Raw genomic sequence first — 17824 nt, forward strand, 5'->3', positions numbered from 1 at the left:
TAAACCACTGTTAGTGTATTATATGTATTGTGGTAAACTGTTACTGGACTACATGTATTGTGGTAGACCACTGCCTGATGGCTCCGCCTCCCCTCGGGCTCGGTATAAAGGTGGCTGACCTCCGGCGCTGCCCCAGTTCGGGATCAGTGGCCAGGAGGATTTCTGTTTAGCTTATTAAAGCCACAGTTTCATTCACTACTCGTCTTGTGTTAATTGATGGCACATCAATTTAATAAGCTAAACTTTTAAGGTGAATTCATCACGCAAGCCTGATCGCCTAGAGCTGGACCCACAAGCAGCCGACGCCACTGCAACATTAGAGCACTGGCTAAGCTGCTTTGAATCTTACCTCGATCCTCCACCAACGATGTCACTGACCTCCAATAGCTTCAAATACTCAACGCACGGGTGAGCCCGCAAGTTTTCCTTCTTATCAGAGACGCCACCTCATATATGGAGGCGATAACGCTGCTGAAGGGACAGTATGTAAAGGCAGTAAACCAGGTGTATGCCAGGCACCTCCTTGCCAAGAGGCGACAACGCCCCGGAGAATCACAAGACAAATTCCTGCATGCCTTGCGGGTACTCGGTCGGAACTGTGCTTGCCAGGCGGTATCGGCTGTCCAACACACGGAGCTGCTGATCAGGGACGCCTATGTCGCGGGCATTAATTCCAATTACATCCGCCAGCGCTTGCTAGAAGGGGGTGCACTCGGCCTCCCAGAGACAGTGCAGCTCTCAAACTTGCTGGAAGTGGCTTTCCAGACCATGGAGGCCTACATCTCTGACCACGCGGCACCCTCGTGGACGTCGTGGGTTGCCGCCATCACCCGACTCAAGTGCAGCGCAAGCCTGTGCCGCGTAGCAGCCCGCCAATGCCGGAAGCCTGAAATGCTACTTTTGCGGCCAGGATAAGCACCCCAGACAACGCTGCCCTGCACGGAACGCGATTTGCAACAGGTGTGGGACAAAGTCTGCCAGGCCCGACCTGTCCCTAAAGTTCCTAGGCCCAGCAGCGCTGCCTGTTGTCTGTCGGGACCACCCCCATCTGCCGCGCCACCCGCCATGTGCGACCCGTGGGCACCGCCATCTTCGCTGCCACCTGCCATGTGTGACCTGTGGGGGCCGCCATCTTTGATTCCACCCGCCACGCGCGACCCATGAGGGCCGCCATCTTTGACGCCATGGGGGCCGCCATTTTGGAACCACTCCGCCGCATCCCGGGACCCCTGCTCACCTGGTCGTACGTTGGCCACCACTACCTCCGACCGGCCCACTCACCACTTTCCGAAGCTCACCTCCATCACACTCGACCAGTCTTGACCTCAGCATCTCACGAAATCCACGATGACCGTCCGGATCAATGGGCACGAGACGGCCTGCCTCTTCGATTCCGGGAGCACAGACAGCTTTATCCACCCAGATACGGTAAGGCCTTGCTCCCTCCCAATTTTACCCGCGACCCAGAAAATCTCCCTGGCTTCAGGCTCACATTCCGTAGAAATCCGGGGGTACTGTGTCGCGTCCCTTTCGGTACAAGGCGTAGAGTACACTAACTTTAAGCCCCCACGTCCTCCCCTATCTCTGCGCTGCCCTATTACTGGGGTTCAACTTTCAGTGCCACCTCCAAAGCCTTACCTTAAAGTTCGGTGGACCCCTGCCCCCCCCTCACCGTCTGTAGCCTCGCGACCCTCAAGGTCACCCCACCCTCGCTCTTCGCTAATCTCACCCCAGACTGCAAGCCCGTCGCCACTAGGAGCAGACGATACAGTGCCCGGGACAGGGCCTTTATCAGGGCGGAGGTCCAGCGACTCCTACGAGAGCGGATCATTGAGGCTAGTACCAGACCTTGAGAGCCCAAGTGGTGGTCATCAGACTGGGGAGAAGCACTGGGTGGTCATCGACTACAGTCAGACGATCAACCGGTACACAAAGCTCGATGCGTACCCCCTCCCCCGCATATCTGACATGGTCAATCAGATTGCGCAGTATCGAGTCTTCTCCACTGTTGACTTGACGTCCGCGTACCACCAGCTCCCTATCTGCCCTGAGGACTGCCAATACACTGTCTTCAAGGCCACCTCTACCACTTCCTCAGGGTTCCCTTCAGAGTCACCAATGAGGTCTCGGTCTTCCAGCGAGAAATGGACCGAATGGTTGACCAGTACGGGCTGCGGGCCACGTTCCCGTACCTAGATAATGTCACCATCTGCGGCCATGACCAGCAGGACCATGACGCAAACCTCCGGCATTTCCTCCACACCGCTAAATTCCTTAACCTCACATACAATAAGGAGAAATGCGTTTTCCGCACAACCTGCCTAGCCATCCTTGGCTACGTTGTGGAAAATGGAGTCCTAGGGCCCGGCCCCGACTGCATGCGCCCCCTCCTGGAACTCCCCCTCCCCCACTGCCCCAAGGCCCTGAAGAGATGCCTGGGGTTCTTCGTTATTATGCCCAGTGGGTCCCCAATTAGGCGGACAAGGCCCGTCATTAAATCAACCAATTTTCCCCTGATGGCTGAAGCCCGCCTGGCCTTCAACCGCAAGGCAGATATTGCGAAAGCCGCGATGCATGCTGTGGATGAGATAATTACGTTCCAGGTGGAGAGCGATGGAACGGACTTTGCTCTGGCGGCTACCCTCAACCAGGCGGGCAGGTCCGTGGTTTTCTTCTCCCCTACCCTCCATGCCTCCGATATTTGACACTCCTCCGTCGAAAAGGAAGCCCAAACCATTGTAGAAGCTGTGCGACATTGGAGGCATTCCCTGGCCGGCAGGCGATTCACTCTCCTCACTGACCAATGGTCGGTTGCCTTCATGTTTAATAATACACAGCGGGGCAAAATCAAGAACAACAAGATTCTGAGCTGGAGGATCGAACTCTCCACCTACAACTACGATATCTTGTACCAACTTGGGAAGCTCAATGAGCGCCCAGATGCCCTATCCCGCGGGACATGTGCCTGCGCACAAGTAAACCGACTTTGGGCCCTCCACAATGACCTCTGTCACCCGGGGGTCACCCGTTTTTTTCATTTTATCAAGCTCGCAACCTGCCTTACTCCATCGAGAAGGTCAGGACCATGACCAGGGACTGCCAAGTCTGCGCGGAGTGCAAACCGCACTTCTATCGGCCCGACAGAGCACACCTGGTAAAGGCCTCCCGCCCCTTTGAGTGCCTCAGCATCGACTTCAAAGGGCTCCTCCCCTCCACTGACCGTAACGTGTACTTCCTCAACGTTGTTGACGAGTACTCACTATTCCCCTTTGCCATCCCATGCCCTGACATGACCTCTGCCACCGTCAGCAAGGCCCTGCAGTCTCTTCACCTTGTTCGGTTTCCCCATCTACATCCATAGCCTCCTTCATGAGCGATGAGTTGCATCAGTTCCTGCTTAGCAAGGGCATCGCCTCAAGCAGGACGACCAGCTACAACCCCCGGGTTAACGGACAGGTGGAGAGGGAGAACATGACGGTCTGGAAGGCCGTCCTTCGGGCCCTACGGTCTAGACGTCTCCCAATCTCCCGCTGGCAGGAGGTCCTTCCCGATGCGCTCCACTCCATCTGGTCACTCCTGTGCACTGCCACCAATGAGACCCCTCACGAACGTATGTTTGCCTTCCCTAGGAAGTCCACCTCGGGGGTCTCGCTCCCGTCCTGGTTGACAATCCCAGGGCCCGTCCTCCTCCGGAAGCAGATCCCCTCGTAGAGAAGGTCTTGCTCCTCCATGCCAACCCACAATATACTTACGTGGCACATCATGAGAGGCGGCAGGACACACTCTCCCTCTGGGATTTGGCACCTGCGAGTTCCCCAGTGACCATCACCACCACCCCCAACCATACACCGTCTCCCTCCACCACTACCTGGCTACTTCAGAATAGACCTTTAAGTCCACTTCACCCCCGCTGGACTCGTTTTTTAAACAGGGGGTGAAGATTGATGTGGCATCAATTAACACAAGACGAGTAGTGAATGAAACTGTGGCTTTAATAGGCTAAACAGAAAGCCTCCTGGCCACTGATCCCGAACTGGGGCAGGGCCGGAGGTCAGCCACCTTTATACTGAGCCCGAGGGGTGGCGGAGCCATCAGGCAGTGGTTTACCACAATACATGTAGTACAGTAACAGTTTACCACAGTACATATAATACACTAACAATGGTTTACCACACAGCTGTGAAGGGTATTATAGCTGAGGCCCCAATCTGCTCCTCACCATCGCCTCTCATTGATCTACATGGTGCCCTTCCACGAAATGATGTCAGATACTAACAGGACCAGGCTATTTTTCCTTTTTTGTAATTAAGGCTAATTGTAGCACCCTTGCTAGAGGAAGTTTCTTTCTTCCTTTCTAGCAGGTATCAGGTCAGTCAGCAGAGTGGAAATCAAACCGCAGTCCTCCTTGCCCAATATTTCTCAGTTGTTCATCTCAGAAACTTTCTGAACGATTGGAACAGCAACCAAATTAATAATTTATCGGGGCAAATATATTTTTCCCAAGAATAAATGAAAATGGCATATCATGGATACTGCTTTGTCCAAATTAGTTTATATTTGGTGTAGAAGTTACTAGGTGGTACAATTCCCCAAATCCAGCACCCTTCGGACTAAGGCCGTGCCAGATTTTGGATGTTCCCTGATTTTGGACGACCAATCTGACATGCTGCTTAAAGTAATCCGTTTTGTTACCATGCAATAGGTTCCCTCACATCGTTCAACACAACAGGTTTACATCCAGTTTCCCCGCAATATCGATCTTCGGTCAGCTTTGTACATTTTGAGGACATGTTGCCAATCAGAGGGAGCAGGCGATGGTAAGTTCCTCGTCTTCTAAGCTAGAACTGATGCAGAGCAAGCCTCAACCTGTATTGTGCCTGGTCAGCGTACCATTTTAAAAACGTCCGGCTATTCTAATTGCTTTACTCATTGGTTTATTGTTTTCTTTGTGGACATTGGATTTGAGCTACTCTAGAAATGTGCTGCAAAAAATGCTACTTTTCTAGATTACAACAGTAAACACACTTCACTTGATTGTGAAGTGATTTGGTATGTTCTAAGGCTGTGATAGGCACCACAAAAATACAAGTTATTTATTTCACTTCAATTGTAACATCTTGGGCGCGATTCTCCACTCCCGCGCCGGTTGGGAGAATCGCCTGGGCTGCCAAAATTTCCCGCGACGCCGGTCCGACGCCCTCCCGCAATTCTACCAAGCGGCGGGAACGGCCCCGTCGGGTTCCGCGGGCCGCGGGCCGGAGAATCGCCCGAGACACCCAAAATGGCGATTCTCCGGCACCCCTGCTATTCTCAGGCCCGGATGGGCTGAGCGGCCAGCCCAAAACGGCGGGTTCCCCCCGGCGCCGTCCACACCTGGTCGCTGCCGTCGGGAACAGCGCGGGAACGCTGGGGGGGGGGGGGGGGATCCTGCACCGGGGGTACCTCAAATGTGGGGGTGCCCACCGATCGTCGGGCCGTCCTCTCTGAAGGAAGACCTCCTTCCTTCCGCAGCCCCGCAAGATCCGTCCGCCAACTTCTTGCGGGGCGGACTCGGAGAGGACGGCAACCACGCATGCGCGGGTGACGCCAGTTATGCGGTGCCGGCCGCGTCATATACGTGACGGCGCCTTTACACGGCGACAAGGTCTGGCGCGTGTAGATGACGCGGCCCCGCTCCTAGCCCATTATCGGGCCCTGAATTGGTCGGGATAGGGGCCGTTTCGCGCCGTCGTGAACCTCGACGGCGTTCACGACGGCGTGGGCACTTCGGCGTGGGAGTGGAGAATCTCACCCCTTGTCTATTAAGATTCCCTCCTCATATCAGATGAGCAGCCTGTACTCCTCAATTGTATTAATACACCACTCCCTCTTCAGGGCAGACGGTGAGACCATAGTTCTGAACTTACAAATGCACCGCTCCCTTCACTTTTTCCTGTGATTCAGAGATTATTGGTACAATGCTGCTTCCTACTGAACATTACCTCAACAGACAAACAAAGCAACAGCAGAACAAGGTGATGCATATTTAGTTGCACAGAAAACAAGAGGCTACACTGCTTTCGCTCAATCATGTTTAGGTAGAAGTACATTACAGACTAAATAGCACAGCATTTGGATTGACCACATAACCTTTGTGAAGACAAAGTCCTGTCTTCACATTGAGAATATCCTCAATTGCGTTGTGTGGCACTACCACTGTGCTAAACGGGATTGATTTCGTACAGATCTAGCAACTCAAAACTGGGCATCCATGAGGCGCTGTGGGCCAACAGCAGCGGCAGAATTGTATCCAACCCCAACCTGTAACCTCATGGCACAGCATATCCCCCATTCCACCATTACCACCAAGCCAGGGGATCAACTCTGGTTCAATGAATCATGATGTGGAGATGCCGGCGTTGGACTGGGGTGAGCACAGTACGAAGTCTTACAACACCAGGTTAAAGTCCAACAGGTTTGTTTCGATGTCACTAGCTTTCGGAGCGCTGCTCCTTCCTCAGGTGAATGAAGAGGTCTGTTCCAGAAACACATATATAGACAAATTCAAAGATGCCAAACAATGCTAGGAATCATCGACATGGATACCACTATTACACGTGAGAACACCACCCACCAGGTACGCGGTACATACTCGTGCGACTCGGCCAACGTTGTCTACCTCATACGCTGCAGGAAAGGATGTCCCGAAGCGTGGTACATTGGCGAGACCATGCAGACGCTGCGACAACGAATGAACGGACATCGCGCAACAATCACCAGGCAGGAATGTTCCCTTCCAGTCGGGGAACACTTCAGCAGTCAAGGGCATTCAGCCTCTGATCTCCGGGTAAGCGTTCTCCAAGGCGGCCTTCAGGACCCCCGACAACGCAGAATCGCCAAGCAGAAACTTATAGCCAAGTTCCGCACACATGAGTGCGGCCTCAACCGGGACCTGGGATTCATGTCACATTACATTCATCCCCCACCATCTGGCCTGCGAAATCCTACCAACTGTCCTGGCTTGAGACAATTCATACCTCTTTAACCTGGGGTTACCCCATCTCTGGATCTGCAAAGATTTAATCACCTGCTAATGCTCGCATTCCTAGCATTGTTTGGCATCTTTGAATTTGTCTATATATGTGTTTCTGGAACAGACCTCTTCATTCACCTGAGGAAGGAGCAGCGCTCCGAAAGCTAGTGACATCGAAACAAACCTGTTGGACTTTAACCTGGTGTTGTAAGACTTCGTTCAATGAATCATGCAGGAGGGAATGCCAGGAGCAGCACCAAGCGTTCCTAAGGTGTCAACCCGATGATGTTACAACACAGGACTACTTGCATGCCAAGCAGCAGAAGCAGCATGTGATAGCCAGGGCTAAGCAATTCCGCAATTAACGGATCAGACCCAAGTTCTGTAGTCCTGCTATATCCATTATGAATGTTGGTGGACAATTAAATAACCAACTGGAGGAGGAGGCTCCACAATATCCCCACTCTTAATAATGGGGGGTGCCCATCGTATCCGTGCAAAAGACAAGGCATTTGCAACAATCTCCAGCCAGAAGCATCAAACGGATGATCCAAAACCAGAAAATACTGGACAATCTCTGCACGTCTCACAGCATTTGAGGAGAGAAGGGTGCTAACGTTTCAAGTCTAGATGACTCTTTGCCAAAGCGGACGAGAACAGTAAATATGCTCAGAATTAGACTGTTGTGGGGGTTGTGGCTGGATACAGGGTCAGCAATAGGTGGAGATCGACAGAAAAACAAAAGGAATGGAAATGGGGTAATTAAGGCTAAGAAGGGTGCTGATAGTGACACATAAATTGATTAGAATGTGTGGATGGCAGAACAAAGGTGAGCAGTGTGTCAAAGTGCAACTAGGAACAGGGAACAGATGGCCCAAGTGGGGTGGGGGAGGGGGGGACAATGGTGATGGAAAACATATCAATAGAAGAAATGGTAGTGGATGATCCATCTCGGCCAACCCACGTGTTCCCCAGCATCATGGATGCCTGGTCTTCAGCCAATTTGATTCACTCCACGTGATATCAAGAAATGGCTGAAGGCACTTAAGACTGCAAAGGCGATAGGCCCTGACAATATTCTGGCAATAGTACGGAAGACCTGAGCTCCAGAGGTAGTTGTGCTTCTATCTAAGCTGTTCCACTACAGCTACAATGTTGGCATCTATGAGACAATATGGAAAGTTTCTCAGATATGTCCTGACCACAAAAATCAGGACGACTCCAACCTGGTCAATTATCAACCTTTCAGTCTACTTTCGATCATCAGTAAAGTTATTAGTGGTGTCAATGATAGTGCCATCAAGCAGCATCTGCTCAGCGATAACCTGCTCATGGACGCTCAGTTTGGGTTTCGCCACGGCCACTTGGCACCCGACCACATTACAACTTTGAACGAAAGAGCTCAACTCAAGAGGCAAGGTGAGAGTGACCGCCCTTGACATCAAGACAGCATTTGACCGAGTATGGCATCAAGGAGCTCTCTCAAAACTGGAGTCAATGGGAATCAGGGTTGGGGTCATACCTAGCACAAAGGTGTTTATGTGTTTGTTGAAGGTCAATCATGTCAATCAGGTCATCATCGCAAGAGTTCCCCAGGGTAATGGCCTAGGCCTAACCATCTTCAGCTGCTTCATCAATGATCTTCCTTCCATCATAAGGTCAGAACTGGGAATGTTCGCTCATGACTGCACAATGTTCAACACCACTCACGCACGACTCCTCAGATACCGAAGGAGTCTGTGCCCACATGCAGCAAGACTCGGACTATATCCAGGCTTGGGCAACAAGTCTCAAATAACATCCACGCCACACAAGTACCAGGCAATGGCCTCTTTGTCAAGAAAGAATATAACCTTCTTGCCTTGATTTCAATGGCATTACCATCACTGCATCTACCACTATTAAGTTCTTGGGGTGACCATTGAAGTAACTGAAAGGAATGAGCCATATAAATACCGTGACTGCAAGGGTTTGATTGGCACCCTATCCACCACCTTCAAGATTCACTCCCTCCACCACTGACGCATGACAGCTCTGTGTACCATAGAAACATAGAAAGTAGGTGCAGGGGTAGGCCATTCAGCCCTTCGAGCCTGCACCACCATTCATTATGATCATGGCTGATCATGCAAATTAGGTATCCCACTCCCACTTTCTCTCCATACCCCTTATTCCTTTAGGCGCAAGGTCCACGCCCAGCTGCCTCTTGAATATATCCAACAAACAGCCCCAACAGCTCTCTGCGGTAGAGAATTCCACAAGGTCACAACTCTGTGAGAGAAGAAGTTCTTCCTCATCTCAGTACTGAATCGCTTACCCCTTATTCTTAGGCTGTGACTAGTTCTGGACGTCCCCAACATCAGGAACATTCTTCCCGCATCCAGCCTGTCCAGTCCCAACAGGATTTTATACGGTTCTATGATATCCCCTCTCATTCTTCTGAACTCTTCAGAGTACAAGTGCAGTCGATCCAGTCTTTCTTCATATGTCAGTCCTGCCATCCTGCGAATTAGTCTGGTGAACCTTCGCCGGACACCCTCGATAACAAGAATGTCCTTCCTCAAACTAGGAGAGCAGAAATGCGCACAATAATCAAGGCGTGATCCCACTAAGGCCCTGTATATCTGCAGCAAGACATCCCTACTCCTACACTCAAATCCTCTCACTATGGAGGCCAGCATGCCATTAGCTTTCCTCACTGCCTGCTGTACCTGCATGCCAACCTTCAGCGACTGTTCCACCATGACACCCAGGTCTCGTTGCACTTCCCCTTTTCCTAAACTGCCACCATTCAGACAATAATCTGCCTTCCTGTTTTTTGTCAAAGTGGATAACCTCACATTTACCCACATTATATTGCATCAACAAGATGCACTGCAGAAGCTCACCAGGGCTCCTTCGACAGAACCTCCCAAACCCATGACTAAAAGGACAAAGGCAGAAGATGCAAAGAACACCACCACGTGCACATTTGCATCCTCACTTGGAAATATATCGCCATTCCTTCACCGTCGCTTGGTCAATATCTTGGATATTCCTCCCTCACAGCTCTGTGGGTGTAACTACACCACATGGACTGCAGTGGTTCAAAAAAGGAGGCTCACCATCACCTTCTCAAGGGCAATTAGGGATGGACAATAAATGCTGAGCGAGCCAGCGACTCCCCCATCCCCTGAAAAATTAAATGAATGGGGATGCACCACTGCTGTTTTATAATATCCAAACCATTACAATTTTTAAATTGGAAAAGTCTGAACGATATGGACAATAGCAATACTTTCACAAAATAGCTTTATTTGATGCATTTATATTCTGCGAGTGGTTTTCAATAATTTTTGCAAGAAGGATTCCCAAATGTGCGAGCACTCTCCAGAGAATTCTAAGCAAATATTAAGATAAACTTTCTAATGACGATGTGTGCTATCTGATAAAAAAAACCATATTATGATTGCAGAAGAAAATGTCAGTAAGTAAAAACCTCCGTGATAGGTTAAATGCAGAGAGTTAGAAAAATAGAAATGTGGTTGTCTCCCACAGAGTCCAGGGAGCCCATTTTTCATTCTGATGAAGTGTTAGGAGTAGGGTAAGGAACAGAGTATTAGTAATTCCACGTTTTCTGAACAATTCAGTTAATGCAGGTAATTTATGAATCCAGGAGCATAGTTCAGGAGGCTTACATATATAACGCGACCACAAAGGATACCGTATTGAGTTAATCTATTGTAACATCGCAGGTTTAATTCAATAGGTTCTCAAAGAATCATGTCTCCACTGTGCTGCTCTGCAAATGAGTAACTCGATTGCCAGTTCAAGGCCACGGTAAACACAGCTTCCAAATCTTTTAACTAGTAAGGTATTCTTTTTAAACCATCTCAAACAGGAATTATATGGGACCCGGTATTTGCCTGGAGGCTGAGAATGGGAACGGGGTGTGAAGGTCCTGCAATAACCTTTTGGAACCACAGCACCCACTTTAATTTCATTGTTGGGTTTCCCAACCCCTGAGAAACCCGGGCAGAGGCCGTGAATTTCACAGTAGGCTCCCAAATGCACTGGGGCAGCCCAATTTAAATATGCTGACAAAGTGTCTTACCTTTCCATGTGGGACATGAGAATACCCAATAACTGCTATCATACGAAGGACAAGCGGGGGAGGGGGGGGCGAGTGTGGTAATACCAGGTATTGCAGTACCTGAGAGGTGGATGCCCATTGGCTAGACCTAGGAGTCTACCATTGGCCGACGTACATAGCTCCGCCCTGAGAGGCGGGGTATAAGAACCAATGCCGTCCCAGCAGCCTTCACTTTCTGTATCGAAGCTGCTGGGTACAGTTCTAGCTGATTAAAGCCGATTAGTATGACTCTCCTTGTCTCTCGAGTAATTGATTGTGCATCAATTTAATCAGCTATTACTTCTGAAAGGATGGACCTCCGCATCAAGCCGGAGTTCCTTCAGCTCAGTCCCCACGCAGACAACTCCGCTGCTATCTTCAAGCACTGGCTGGCGTGTTTTAAGAGCTTCGTCGACATAGCAGCCGACACCCCCACAGAAAGGCAGAAAATGCACCTTCTACGCTCCAGAGTCAGCCCTGCAATCTACCCTCTGATCGAGGAGGTGGAGAATTATGCTGCAGCTATCAAGCTGCTAGAAGGACATTACATCCGTCCTCTGAACCAGGTCTACGCCCGTCACCTGTTGGCAACTAGAAGGCAGAGCCCTGAAGAAACACTGGAAGACTTCTATCGGGCTCTACTAGTGCTGGGCCGGAACTGTGGCTGCCCAGCAGTCACGGGGAACGAGCACACGGAACTTTTAATTCGGGACGCTTTCGTGGCAGGTATGACTTCCCCCGACATCCGCAGAAGGATCCTTGAAATGGACACGCTGGGCCTCACTGAGGCACGGGCCCTGGCAGGGTCCATGGATGTTGCGTACAAAAACGCACTGGCTTTTGCTCCCGGGCGCACGGCGCCCCCCTGGGCTGCGTGGCACCCCGTCGTGGCAGCCCCCCAGACTTTCCCGCTAACCCCGCAGGCCTGCGCCGCTAGACGGCCAGTTTTCACCGCCGGCCAATGCTGCTTCTTCTGTGGCCAAGCGAATCAACCCCGCGCGCGTTGCCCGGCCCGCACCGCCACCTGCAGTCTGCCAGGCCTGCGCCGTGGCAGCGGTCGCCAGCGACTATCAGCAGCCTTTGTTCCAGGTCCCGGCCGACCAAAGCCCACCGCCGCCCTGCTATCCCCAGGCAACGTGCGACCCATGGGCGTGGCCATTTTGCCCCCCGGCCACCACGCTGTATGGGTGGGTGCCGCCATTTTGTCCCTCGCCGACGCCATCTTCTGCATCCCCAGACTCCATGTGCGACCCGTGGCTGATGCCACCTTGGATGGGGCCTCAAGCCCCCAGCACTGCCGACTCCACGCTGCCTGACCAGAACTCCCCCTTGCTGCAGCTGGCCTCCGTTAGCCTGGACCAGCCTCAAGCCCCCAGCACAGCCGACTCCACGCTGCCTGACCAGAACTCCCCCTTGCTACAGCTGGCCTCCGTTACCCGGGACCGGCCTCAGGCCCCCAGCACTGCCGACTCCATGCTGCCTGACATGACCTTCCCCTTGCTGCAGCTGGCCTCCGTTACCCGGGACCGGCCTCAGGCCCCCAGCACTGCCGACTCCATGCTGCCTGACATGACCTTCCCCTTGCTGCAGCTGGCCTCCGTGACACTGGACCAGAGTCGGCCCCGGACGCTAGCGAAAGCCACCACAACGATCGCCGTCAACGGCCACGTGACATCGTGCCTGATCGACTTCGGGAGCACGGAAAGCTTTGTCCACCCCGACATGGTAAGGCGCTGTTCTCTTGTCACCCATCCCGCAAACCAACGGATCTCCCTGGCCTCCGCGTCACACGCAGTGGAGATAAAGGGGTTCTGCCTAGCGGACCTCACTGTCCAAGGCAGGGAATTCCGCAATTGCCGCCTGTACGTTCTGCCGCACCTCTGCGCAGCCACCCTTCTTGGGCTGGATTTCCAGTGCCACCTACAAAGCCTGACCTTTAAATTTGGCGGCCCTATACCCCCCCTTACTGTCTGCGGCCTCGTGACCCTTAAGGTCGACCCGCCTTCCCTGTTTGCGAACCTCACCCCGGATTGCAAACCCGTCGCCACCAGGAGCAGACGGTACAGTGCCCAGGACCGGACCTTCATCAGGTCCGAGGTACAAAGGCTGCTGAAGGAAGGGGTCATCGAAGCAAGCAACAGCCCCTGGAGGGCTCATGTAGTGGTGGTAAAGACCAGGGAGAAACATAGGATGATCATCGACTATAGCCAGACCATCAACCAGTTTACGCAGCTGGACGCGTATCCTCTCCCCCGTATAGCTGACCTGGTAACAGGATTGCGCAATACAAGGTTTTCTCCACGGTGGATCTCAAGTCTGCCTACCACCAGCTGCCCCTCCGTCATGGGGACCGCCAGTACACTGCCTTTGAAGCAGATGGGCGGCTCTATCACTTTTTAAGGGTTCCCTTCGGTGTCACGAACGGGGTCTCGGTCTTCCAGCGTGAGATGGACCGAATGTTGGACCGGTACGGCTTACACGCAACGTTCCCGTGTCTTGATAACTTCACCATCTGCGGCCATGACCAGCAGGACCACGACACCAACCTCCGAAAATTTCTCCAGACCGCGAATCTCCTTAATCTGACCTACAATAAGGAGAAATGCGTGTTTAGCACCGACCGTGCCATCCTAGGCTACGTAGTGTGAAATGGAGTCATAGGCCCCGACCCTGAACGCATGCGCCCCCTCATGGAGTTCCCCCTCCCTCACTGCCCCAAGGCCCTAAAGCGCTGCCTTGGCTTCTTTAGCTATTATGCACAATGGGTCCCTAATTACGTAGACAAGGCTCGACCCCTGATCCAGTCCACAACCTTCCCCCTGTCGACGGAGGCCCGCCAGGCTTTCTTTTTTTCATTTCATTTTTTCAGGCCTTCTGCCGCATCAAAGCGGACATCGCAAAAGCCACGATGCGCGCCATCGACGAGTCCCACCCCTTCCAGGTCGAGAGCGACGCGTCCGACGTAGCTCTGGCGGCCACCCTCAACCAAGCGAGCAGGCGCGTGGCTTTCTTCTCCTGCACTCTCCATGCTTCCGAAATTCGCCACTCCTCAGTCGAAAAGGAGGCCCAGGCCATAGTAGAAGCTGTGCGACACTGGAGGCATTACCTGTGCAGGAGATTCACTCACCTCACGGACTAATGGTCGGTGGCCTTCATGCTCGATAATGCACAGCGGGGCAAGATTAAGAACAACAAGATCTTGCGGTGGAGGATAGAACTCTCCACCTACAATTCCGAGATCTTGTACCGTCCCGGGAAGCTGAACGAGCCTCCTGATGCCCTGTCCCGCGGCACTTGTGCCACCACACAAGTGGACCGCCTCCGAGCCCTCCACGAGAACCTCTGGCACCCGGGGGTCACTCGTTTCTTTCATTTCGTTTAAACCCGCAACCTGCCCTACTCCATCGAGGAGGTCAGGACAGTCACCAGGGACTGCCGAATCTGCGCGGAGTGCAAACTGCACTTCTACCGGCCAGAGAGAGCGCATCTGATAAAGGCTTCCCATCCCTTTGAACGCCTCAGCATGGATTTCAAGGGCCCCCTCCCCTCCACCGACCGCAATACGTATTTCCTGAACGTGATTGACGAATACTCCCGGTTCCCATTCGCCATCCCCTGCCCGGACATGACCACGACCACCGTCATCAAGGCCCTCCAGGGTATTTTTACACTGTTCGGTTTCCCCGCATACATTCACAGTGATAGGGGGTCCTCCTTTATGAGCGACGAACTGCGTCAATTCCTGCTCAGCAAAGGCATCGCCTCCAGCAGGACGACCAGTTACAACCCCGGGGAAACGGGAAGGTAGAGAGCGAGAACGGAACGGTCTGGAAGACCGTCCTGCTGGCCCTTCGGTCCAGGAATCTCCCAGTCTCCCGCTGGCAAGAAGTCCTCCCAGTGGCCCTTCACTCCATTTGGTCGCTGCTATGTATTACTACAAAGCAGACACCTCATGAACGTCTCCTTGTTTTCCCCAGGACGTCCTCCTCTGGGACCTCGCTCCCCACCTGGCTAGCGACACCTGGACCCGTCCTGATGCGGAAACATGTGAGGGCACACAAGTCGGACCCGTTGGTCGAGAGGGTCCACCTGCTGCATGCCAACCCCCAGTACGCCTACGTGGCATTCCCCGATGGCCGCCAAGACGCGGTCTCCCTTCGGGACCTGGCGCCCGCCGGAGCCCCATGTGCACCCGCACCATTGCCCCCACCACCACCCTCCCTGCAGCACCTGACCGGAGGGTCAGTACTGCCGCCGCCCCTACCCGGTGCCGAACGGGCACCGATGCCCCCTACAGGTGCCCCTCCCCCGCCCACTTTTCGCCCCAACAGCGCCGCCTAGGGGTGACAAAGCTGCCAGGGAGGAAGACACCACGTTCCCGGAGCCACAACCGCCAGGGCCCCCACCAGGATCATCGCCGAAGCCCAGACGCTCCAGAAGGACGACCAGGCTACCCGATCGTCTGATTGCTGCACCTTAAAACACTAAAAAAAAAAAAACTTTCTCTGTTACCCTCGACATCACGGTACCTCAATACCTGGTCCTACCATGCAAAAGGCGACAGTAACGCTGGCCATCACCCCGCTGGGTTCTTTTTAACAGGGGGTGAATGTGGTAATACCAGGTATTGCAGTACCTGAGAGGTGGATGCCCATTGGTTAGACCTAGGAGTCTACCATTGGCCAACGTACATAGCTCCGCCCTGAGAGGCGGGGTATAAGAACCAATGCCGTCCCAGCAGCCTTCACTTTCTGTATCGAAGCTGCTGGGTACAGTTCTAGCTGATTAAAGCCGATTAGTATGACTCTCCTTGTCTCACGAGTAATTGATTGTGCATCAGCGAGCACAGTGTGTTGGCCGCAGGGATGCCTAATTTGTATGATCAGCCATGACCATAATGAATGGTGGTGCAGGCATGGAGGGCCAAATAGCCTACTCATGCTCCTATTTTAAACCTTTAACTGCACCTCCGACCTTCTTTTAACCATATTGGGGTGCTTATTATCAGGCATATTGTTTCCCAGTGGGAACTTTCCAGTATTTAGTCATCATTGCAATCATACATAGTTGCTAAATCATATCCACACTTTTTTTATTCTCATGAGGTAGCAGAACTCAGGGAAGCAATTAATTAGAACTGGGGTGAATATCTAAGCAGCGTTTGAAACAGTGAGAGTTAGTCACATAATAACCTACAGTTTTGTAGAACCTATGCAATTTCTTTTTAAAAAATCAATTTACAGAACGTGAGCATTGCTGGCTGGGCCAGCATTTATTGCATGTCCTTAACAGCCCTCCATTTTCACATTGCTGTGGATCTGGAGTCACATGTCGACCAGACAAGGTAACGATCGCAGATTTTCCTAAAGGACATTATTGACCCAGATGTTTTAAAAAAAATTTAGAGTACCCAATTCTTTTTTTTTCCAATTAAGGGGCAATTTAGCGTGGCCAATCCATCTACCCTGCACATCTTTGGGTTGGGGGGGGGTGAAACCCATTCAGTCACAGGGATAATGTGCAAGTTCCACATGGACAGTGATCAGGAACGAACCCGGGTCCTTGACGACGTGAAGCAGTAGTACTGCACCACCGTGTCACCCCTAGCCAGATGCGTTTTTTGTGTACCCAATTCATTTTTTCCAATTAAGGGACAATTTAGCGTAGCCAATCCATGTACCCGGCACATCTTTGGGTTGTGGGGGCAAAACCCACACAAACATGGGGAGAATGTGCAAACTCCACACGGACAGTGACCCATAGCTGGGATCGAACCTGGGATCTCAGCGCCGTGAGGCAGCAATGCTAACCACTGTGCCACCATGCTGCCTTCCAGGTGCGTTTTTAAGCCATTGTGGGATTTGAACCCAGGTCCCCAGGTCTCGCCCTGGGTCTCTGGGCCAGTGACACTACCACTGTGCCACTGCCTCCCCATGCTAAGCGTGAAGTACGGAGAATCTAGCAAATGTCATAATGCAATACGAGTAAGATGTCGTCCAGCTGAACGGACTTAAAATACAACCTGAACATTAATCAAATTGTATGCAATCTGCTGTGAGCCCAGTGATGCTCACTAATCCAAATCGGTCAGAACTGCTGGCAGCACTGGGCTTCTTTATCTTTATGTATTTAGGATGGATTCCAGAGATTACTGCCTCTTATTAAAAGCGGGTTTACCTGTTCCTTCTTCATCAAAGCAAGCAAAAGCATTTCGAATGACATCCTCTGGATCCGTGCCATTTAGCTTCTCACCAAACATGGTCAGGAACATGGTGAAGTTAATGGGACCAGGAGCTTCATTCATCATCCCTTCTAGGTACTCATCTGTAGGGTTCTTTCCTGTTCACAAGGGTTCAAAGTTGAAAGTAAGCAGCCTACATTGTTTCATAGAATGCCCTGTACAGTAGAGAGTAGCTGATTATGTCGCGACTGAGTCATTCTTTAAGAGGCTTTGCAGCATTAATGGTGAAAAATACGCAGCTTAATGTAGCAAAACAGTCTTTTTTCTAAGCATCTTTTAAAAGAAAAATTAACATTTGAGGAAACTATATATTTGTAACATGTGATTGTATATTTTATATTTAATAAGAATCTTTATTATTGTCACAAGTAGGCTTACATTAACACTGCAATGAAGTTACTGTGAAAAGCCCCAAGTCGCCACTTCCGGCGCCTGTTCGGGTACACAAAGGGAGAATTCA

At 51.9% G+C, this 17824-nt stretch overlaps 1 protein-coding gene across 2 annotated transcripts in view; it reads right to left on the minus strand.

The window, feature by feature from the left end:
* LOC140428501 (myosin regulatory light polypeptide 9) overlaps positions 1-17824 on the minus strand; it is a 66358-nt gene that overhangs the window by 1641 nt on the left and 46893 nt on the right. For both annotated transcript variants that reach the window (XM_072515053.1, XM_072515052.1), the window contains exon 3: positions 17301-17462. In XM_072515053.1, the coding sequence (XP_072371154.1) occupies positions 17301-17462 (162 nt within the window). The remainder of the gene's footprint in view (positions 1-17300; positions 17463-17824) is intronic.

This window comes from Scyliorhinus torazame, chromosome 8 (assembly GCF_047496885.1).
Source record: "Scyliorhinus torazame isolate Kashiwa2021f chromosome 8, sScyTor2.1, whole genome shotgun sequence".
NCBI classification, from domain to species: domain Eukaryota; kingdom Metazoa; phylum Chordata; class Chondrichthyes; order Carcharhiniformes; family Scyliorhinidae; genus Scyliorhinus; species Scyliorhinus torazame.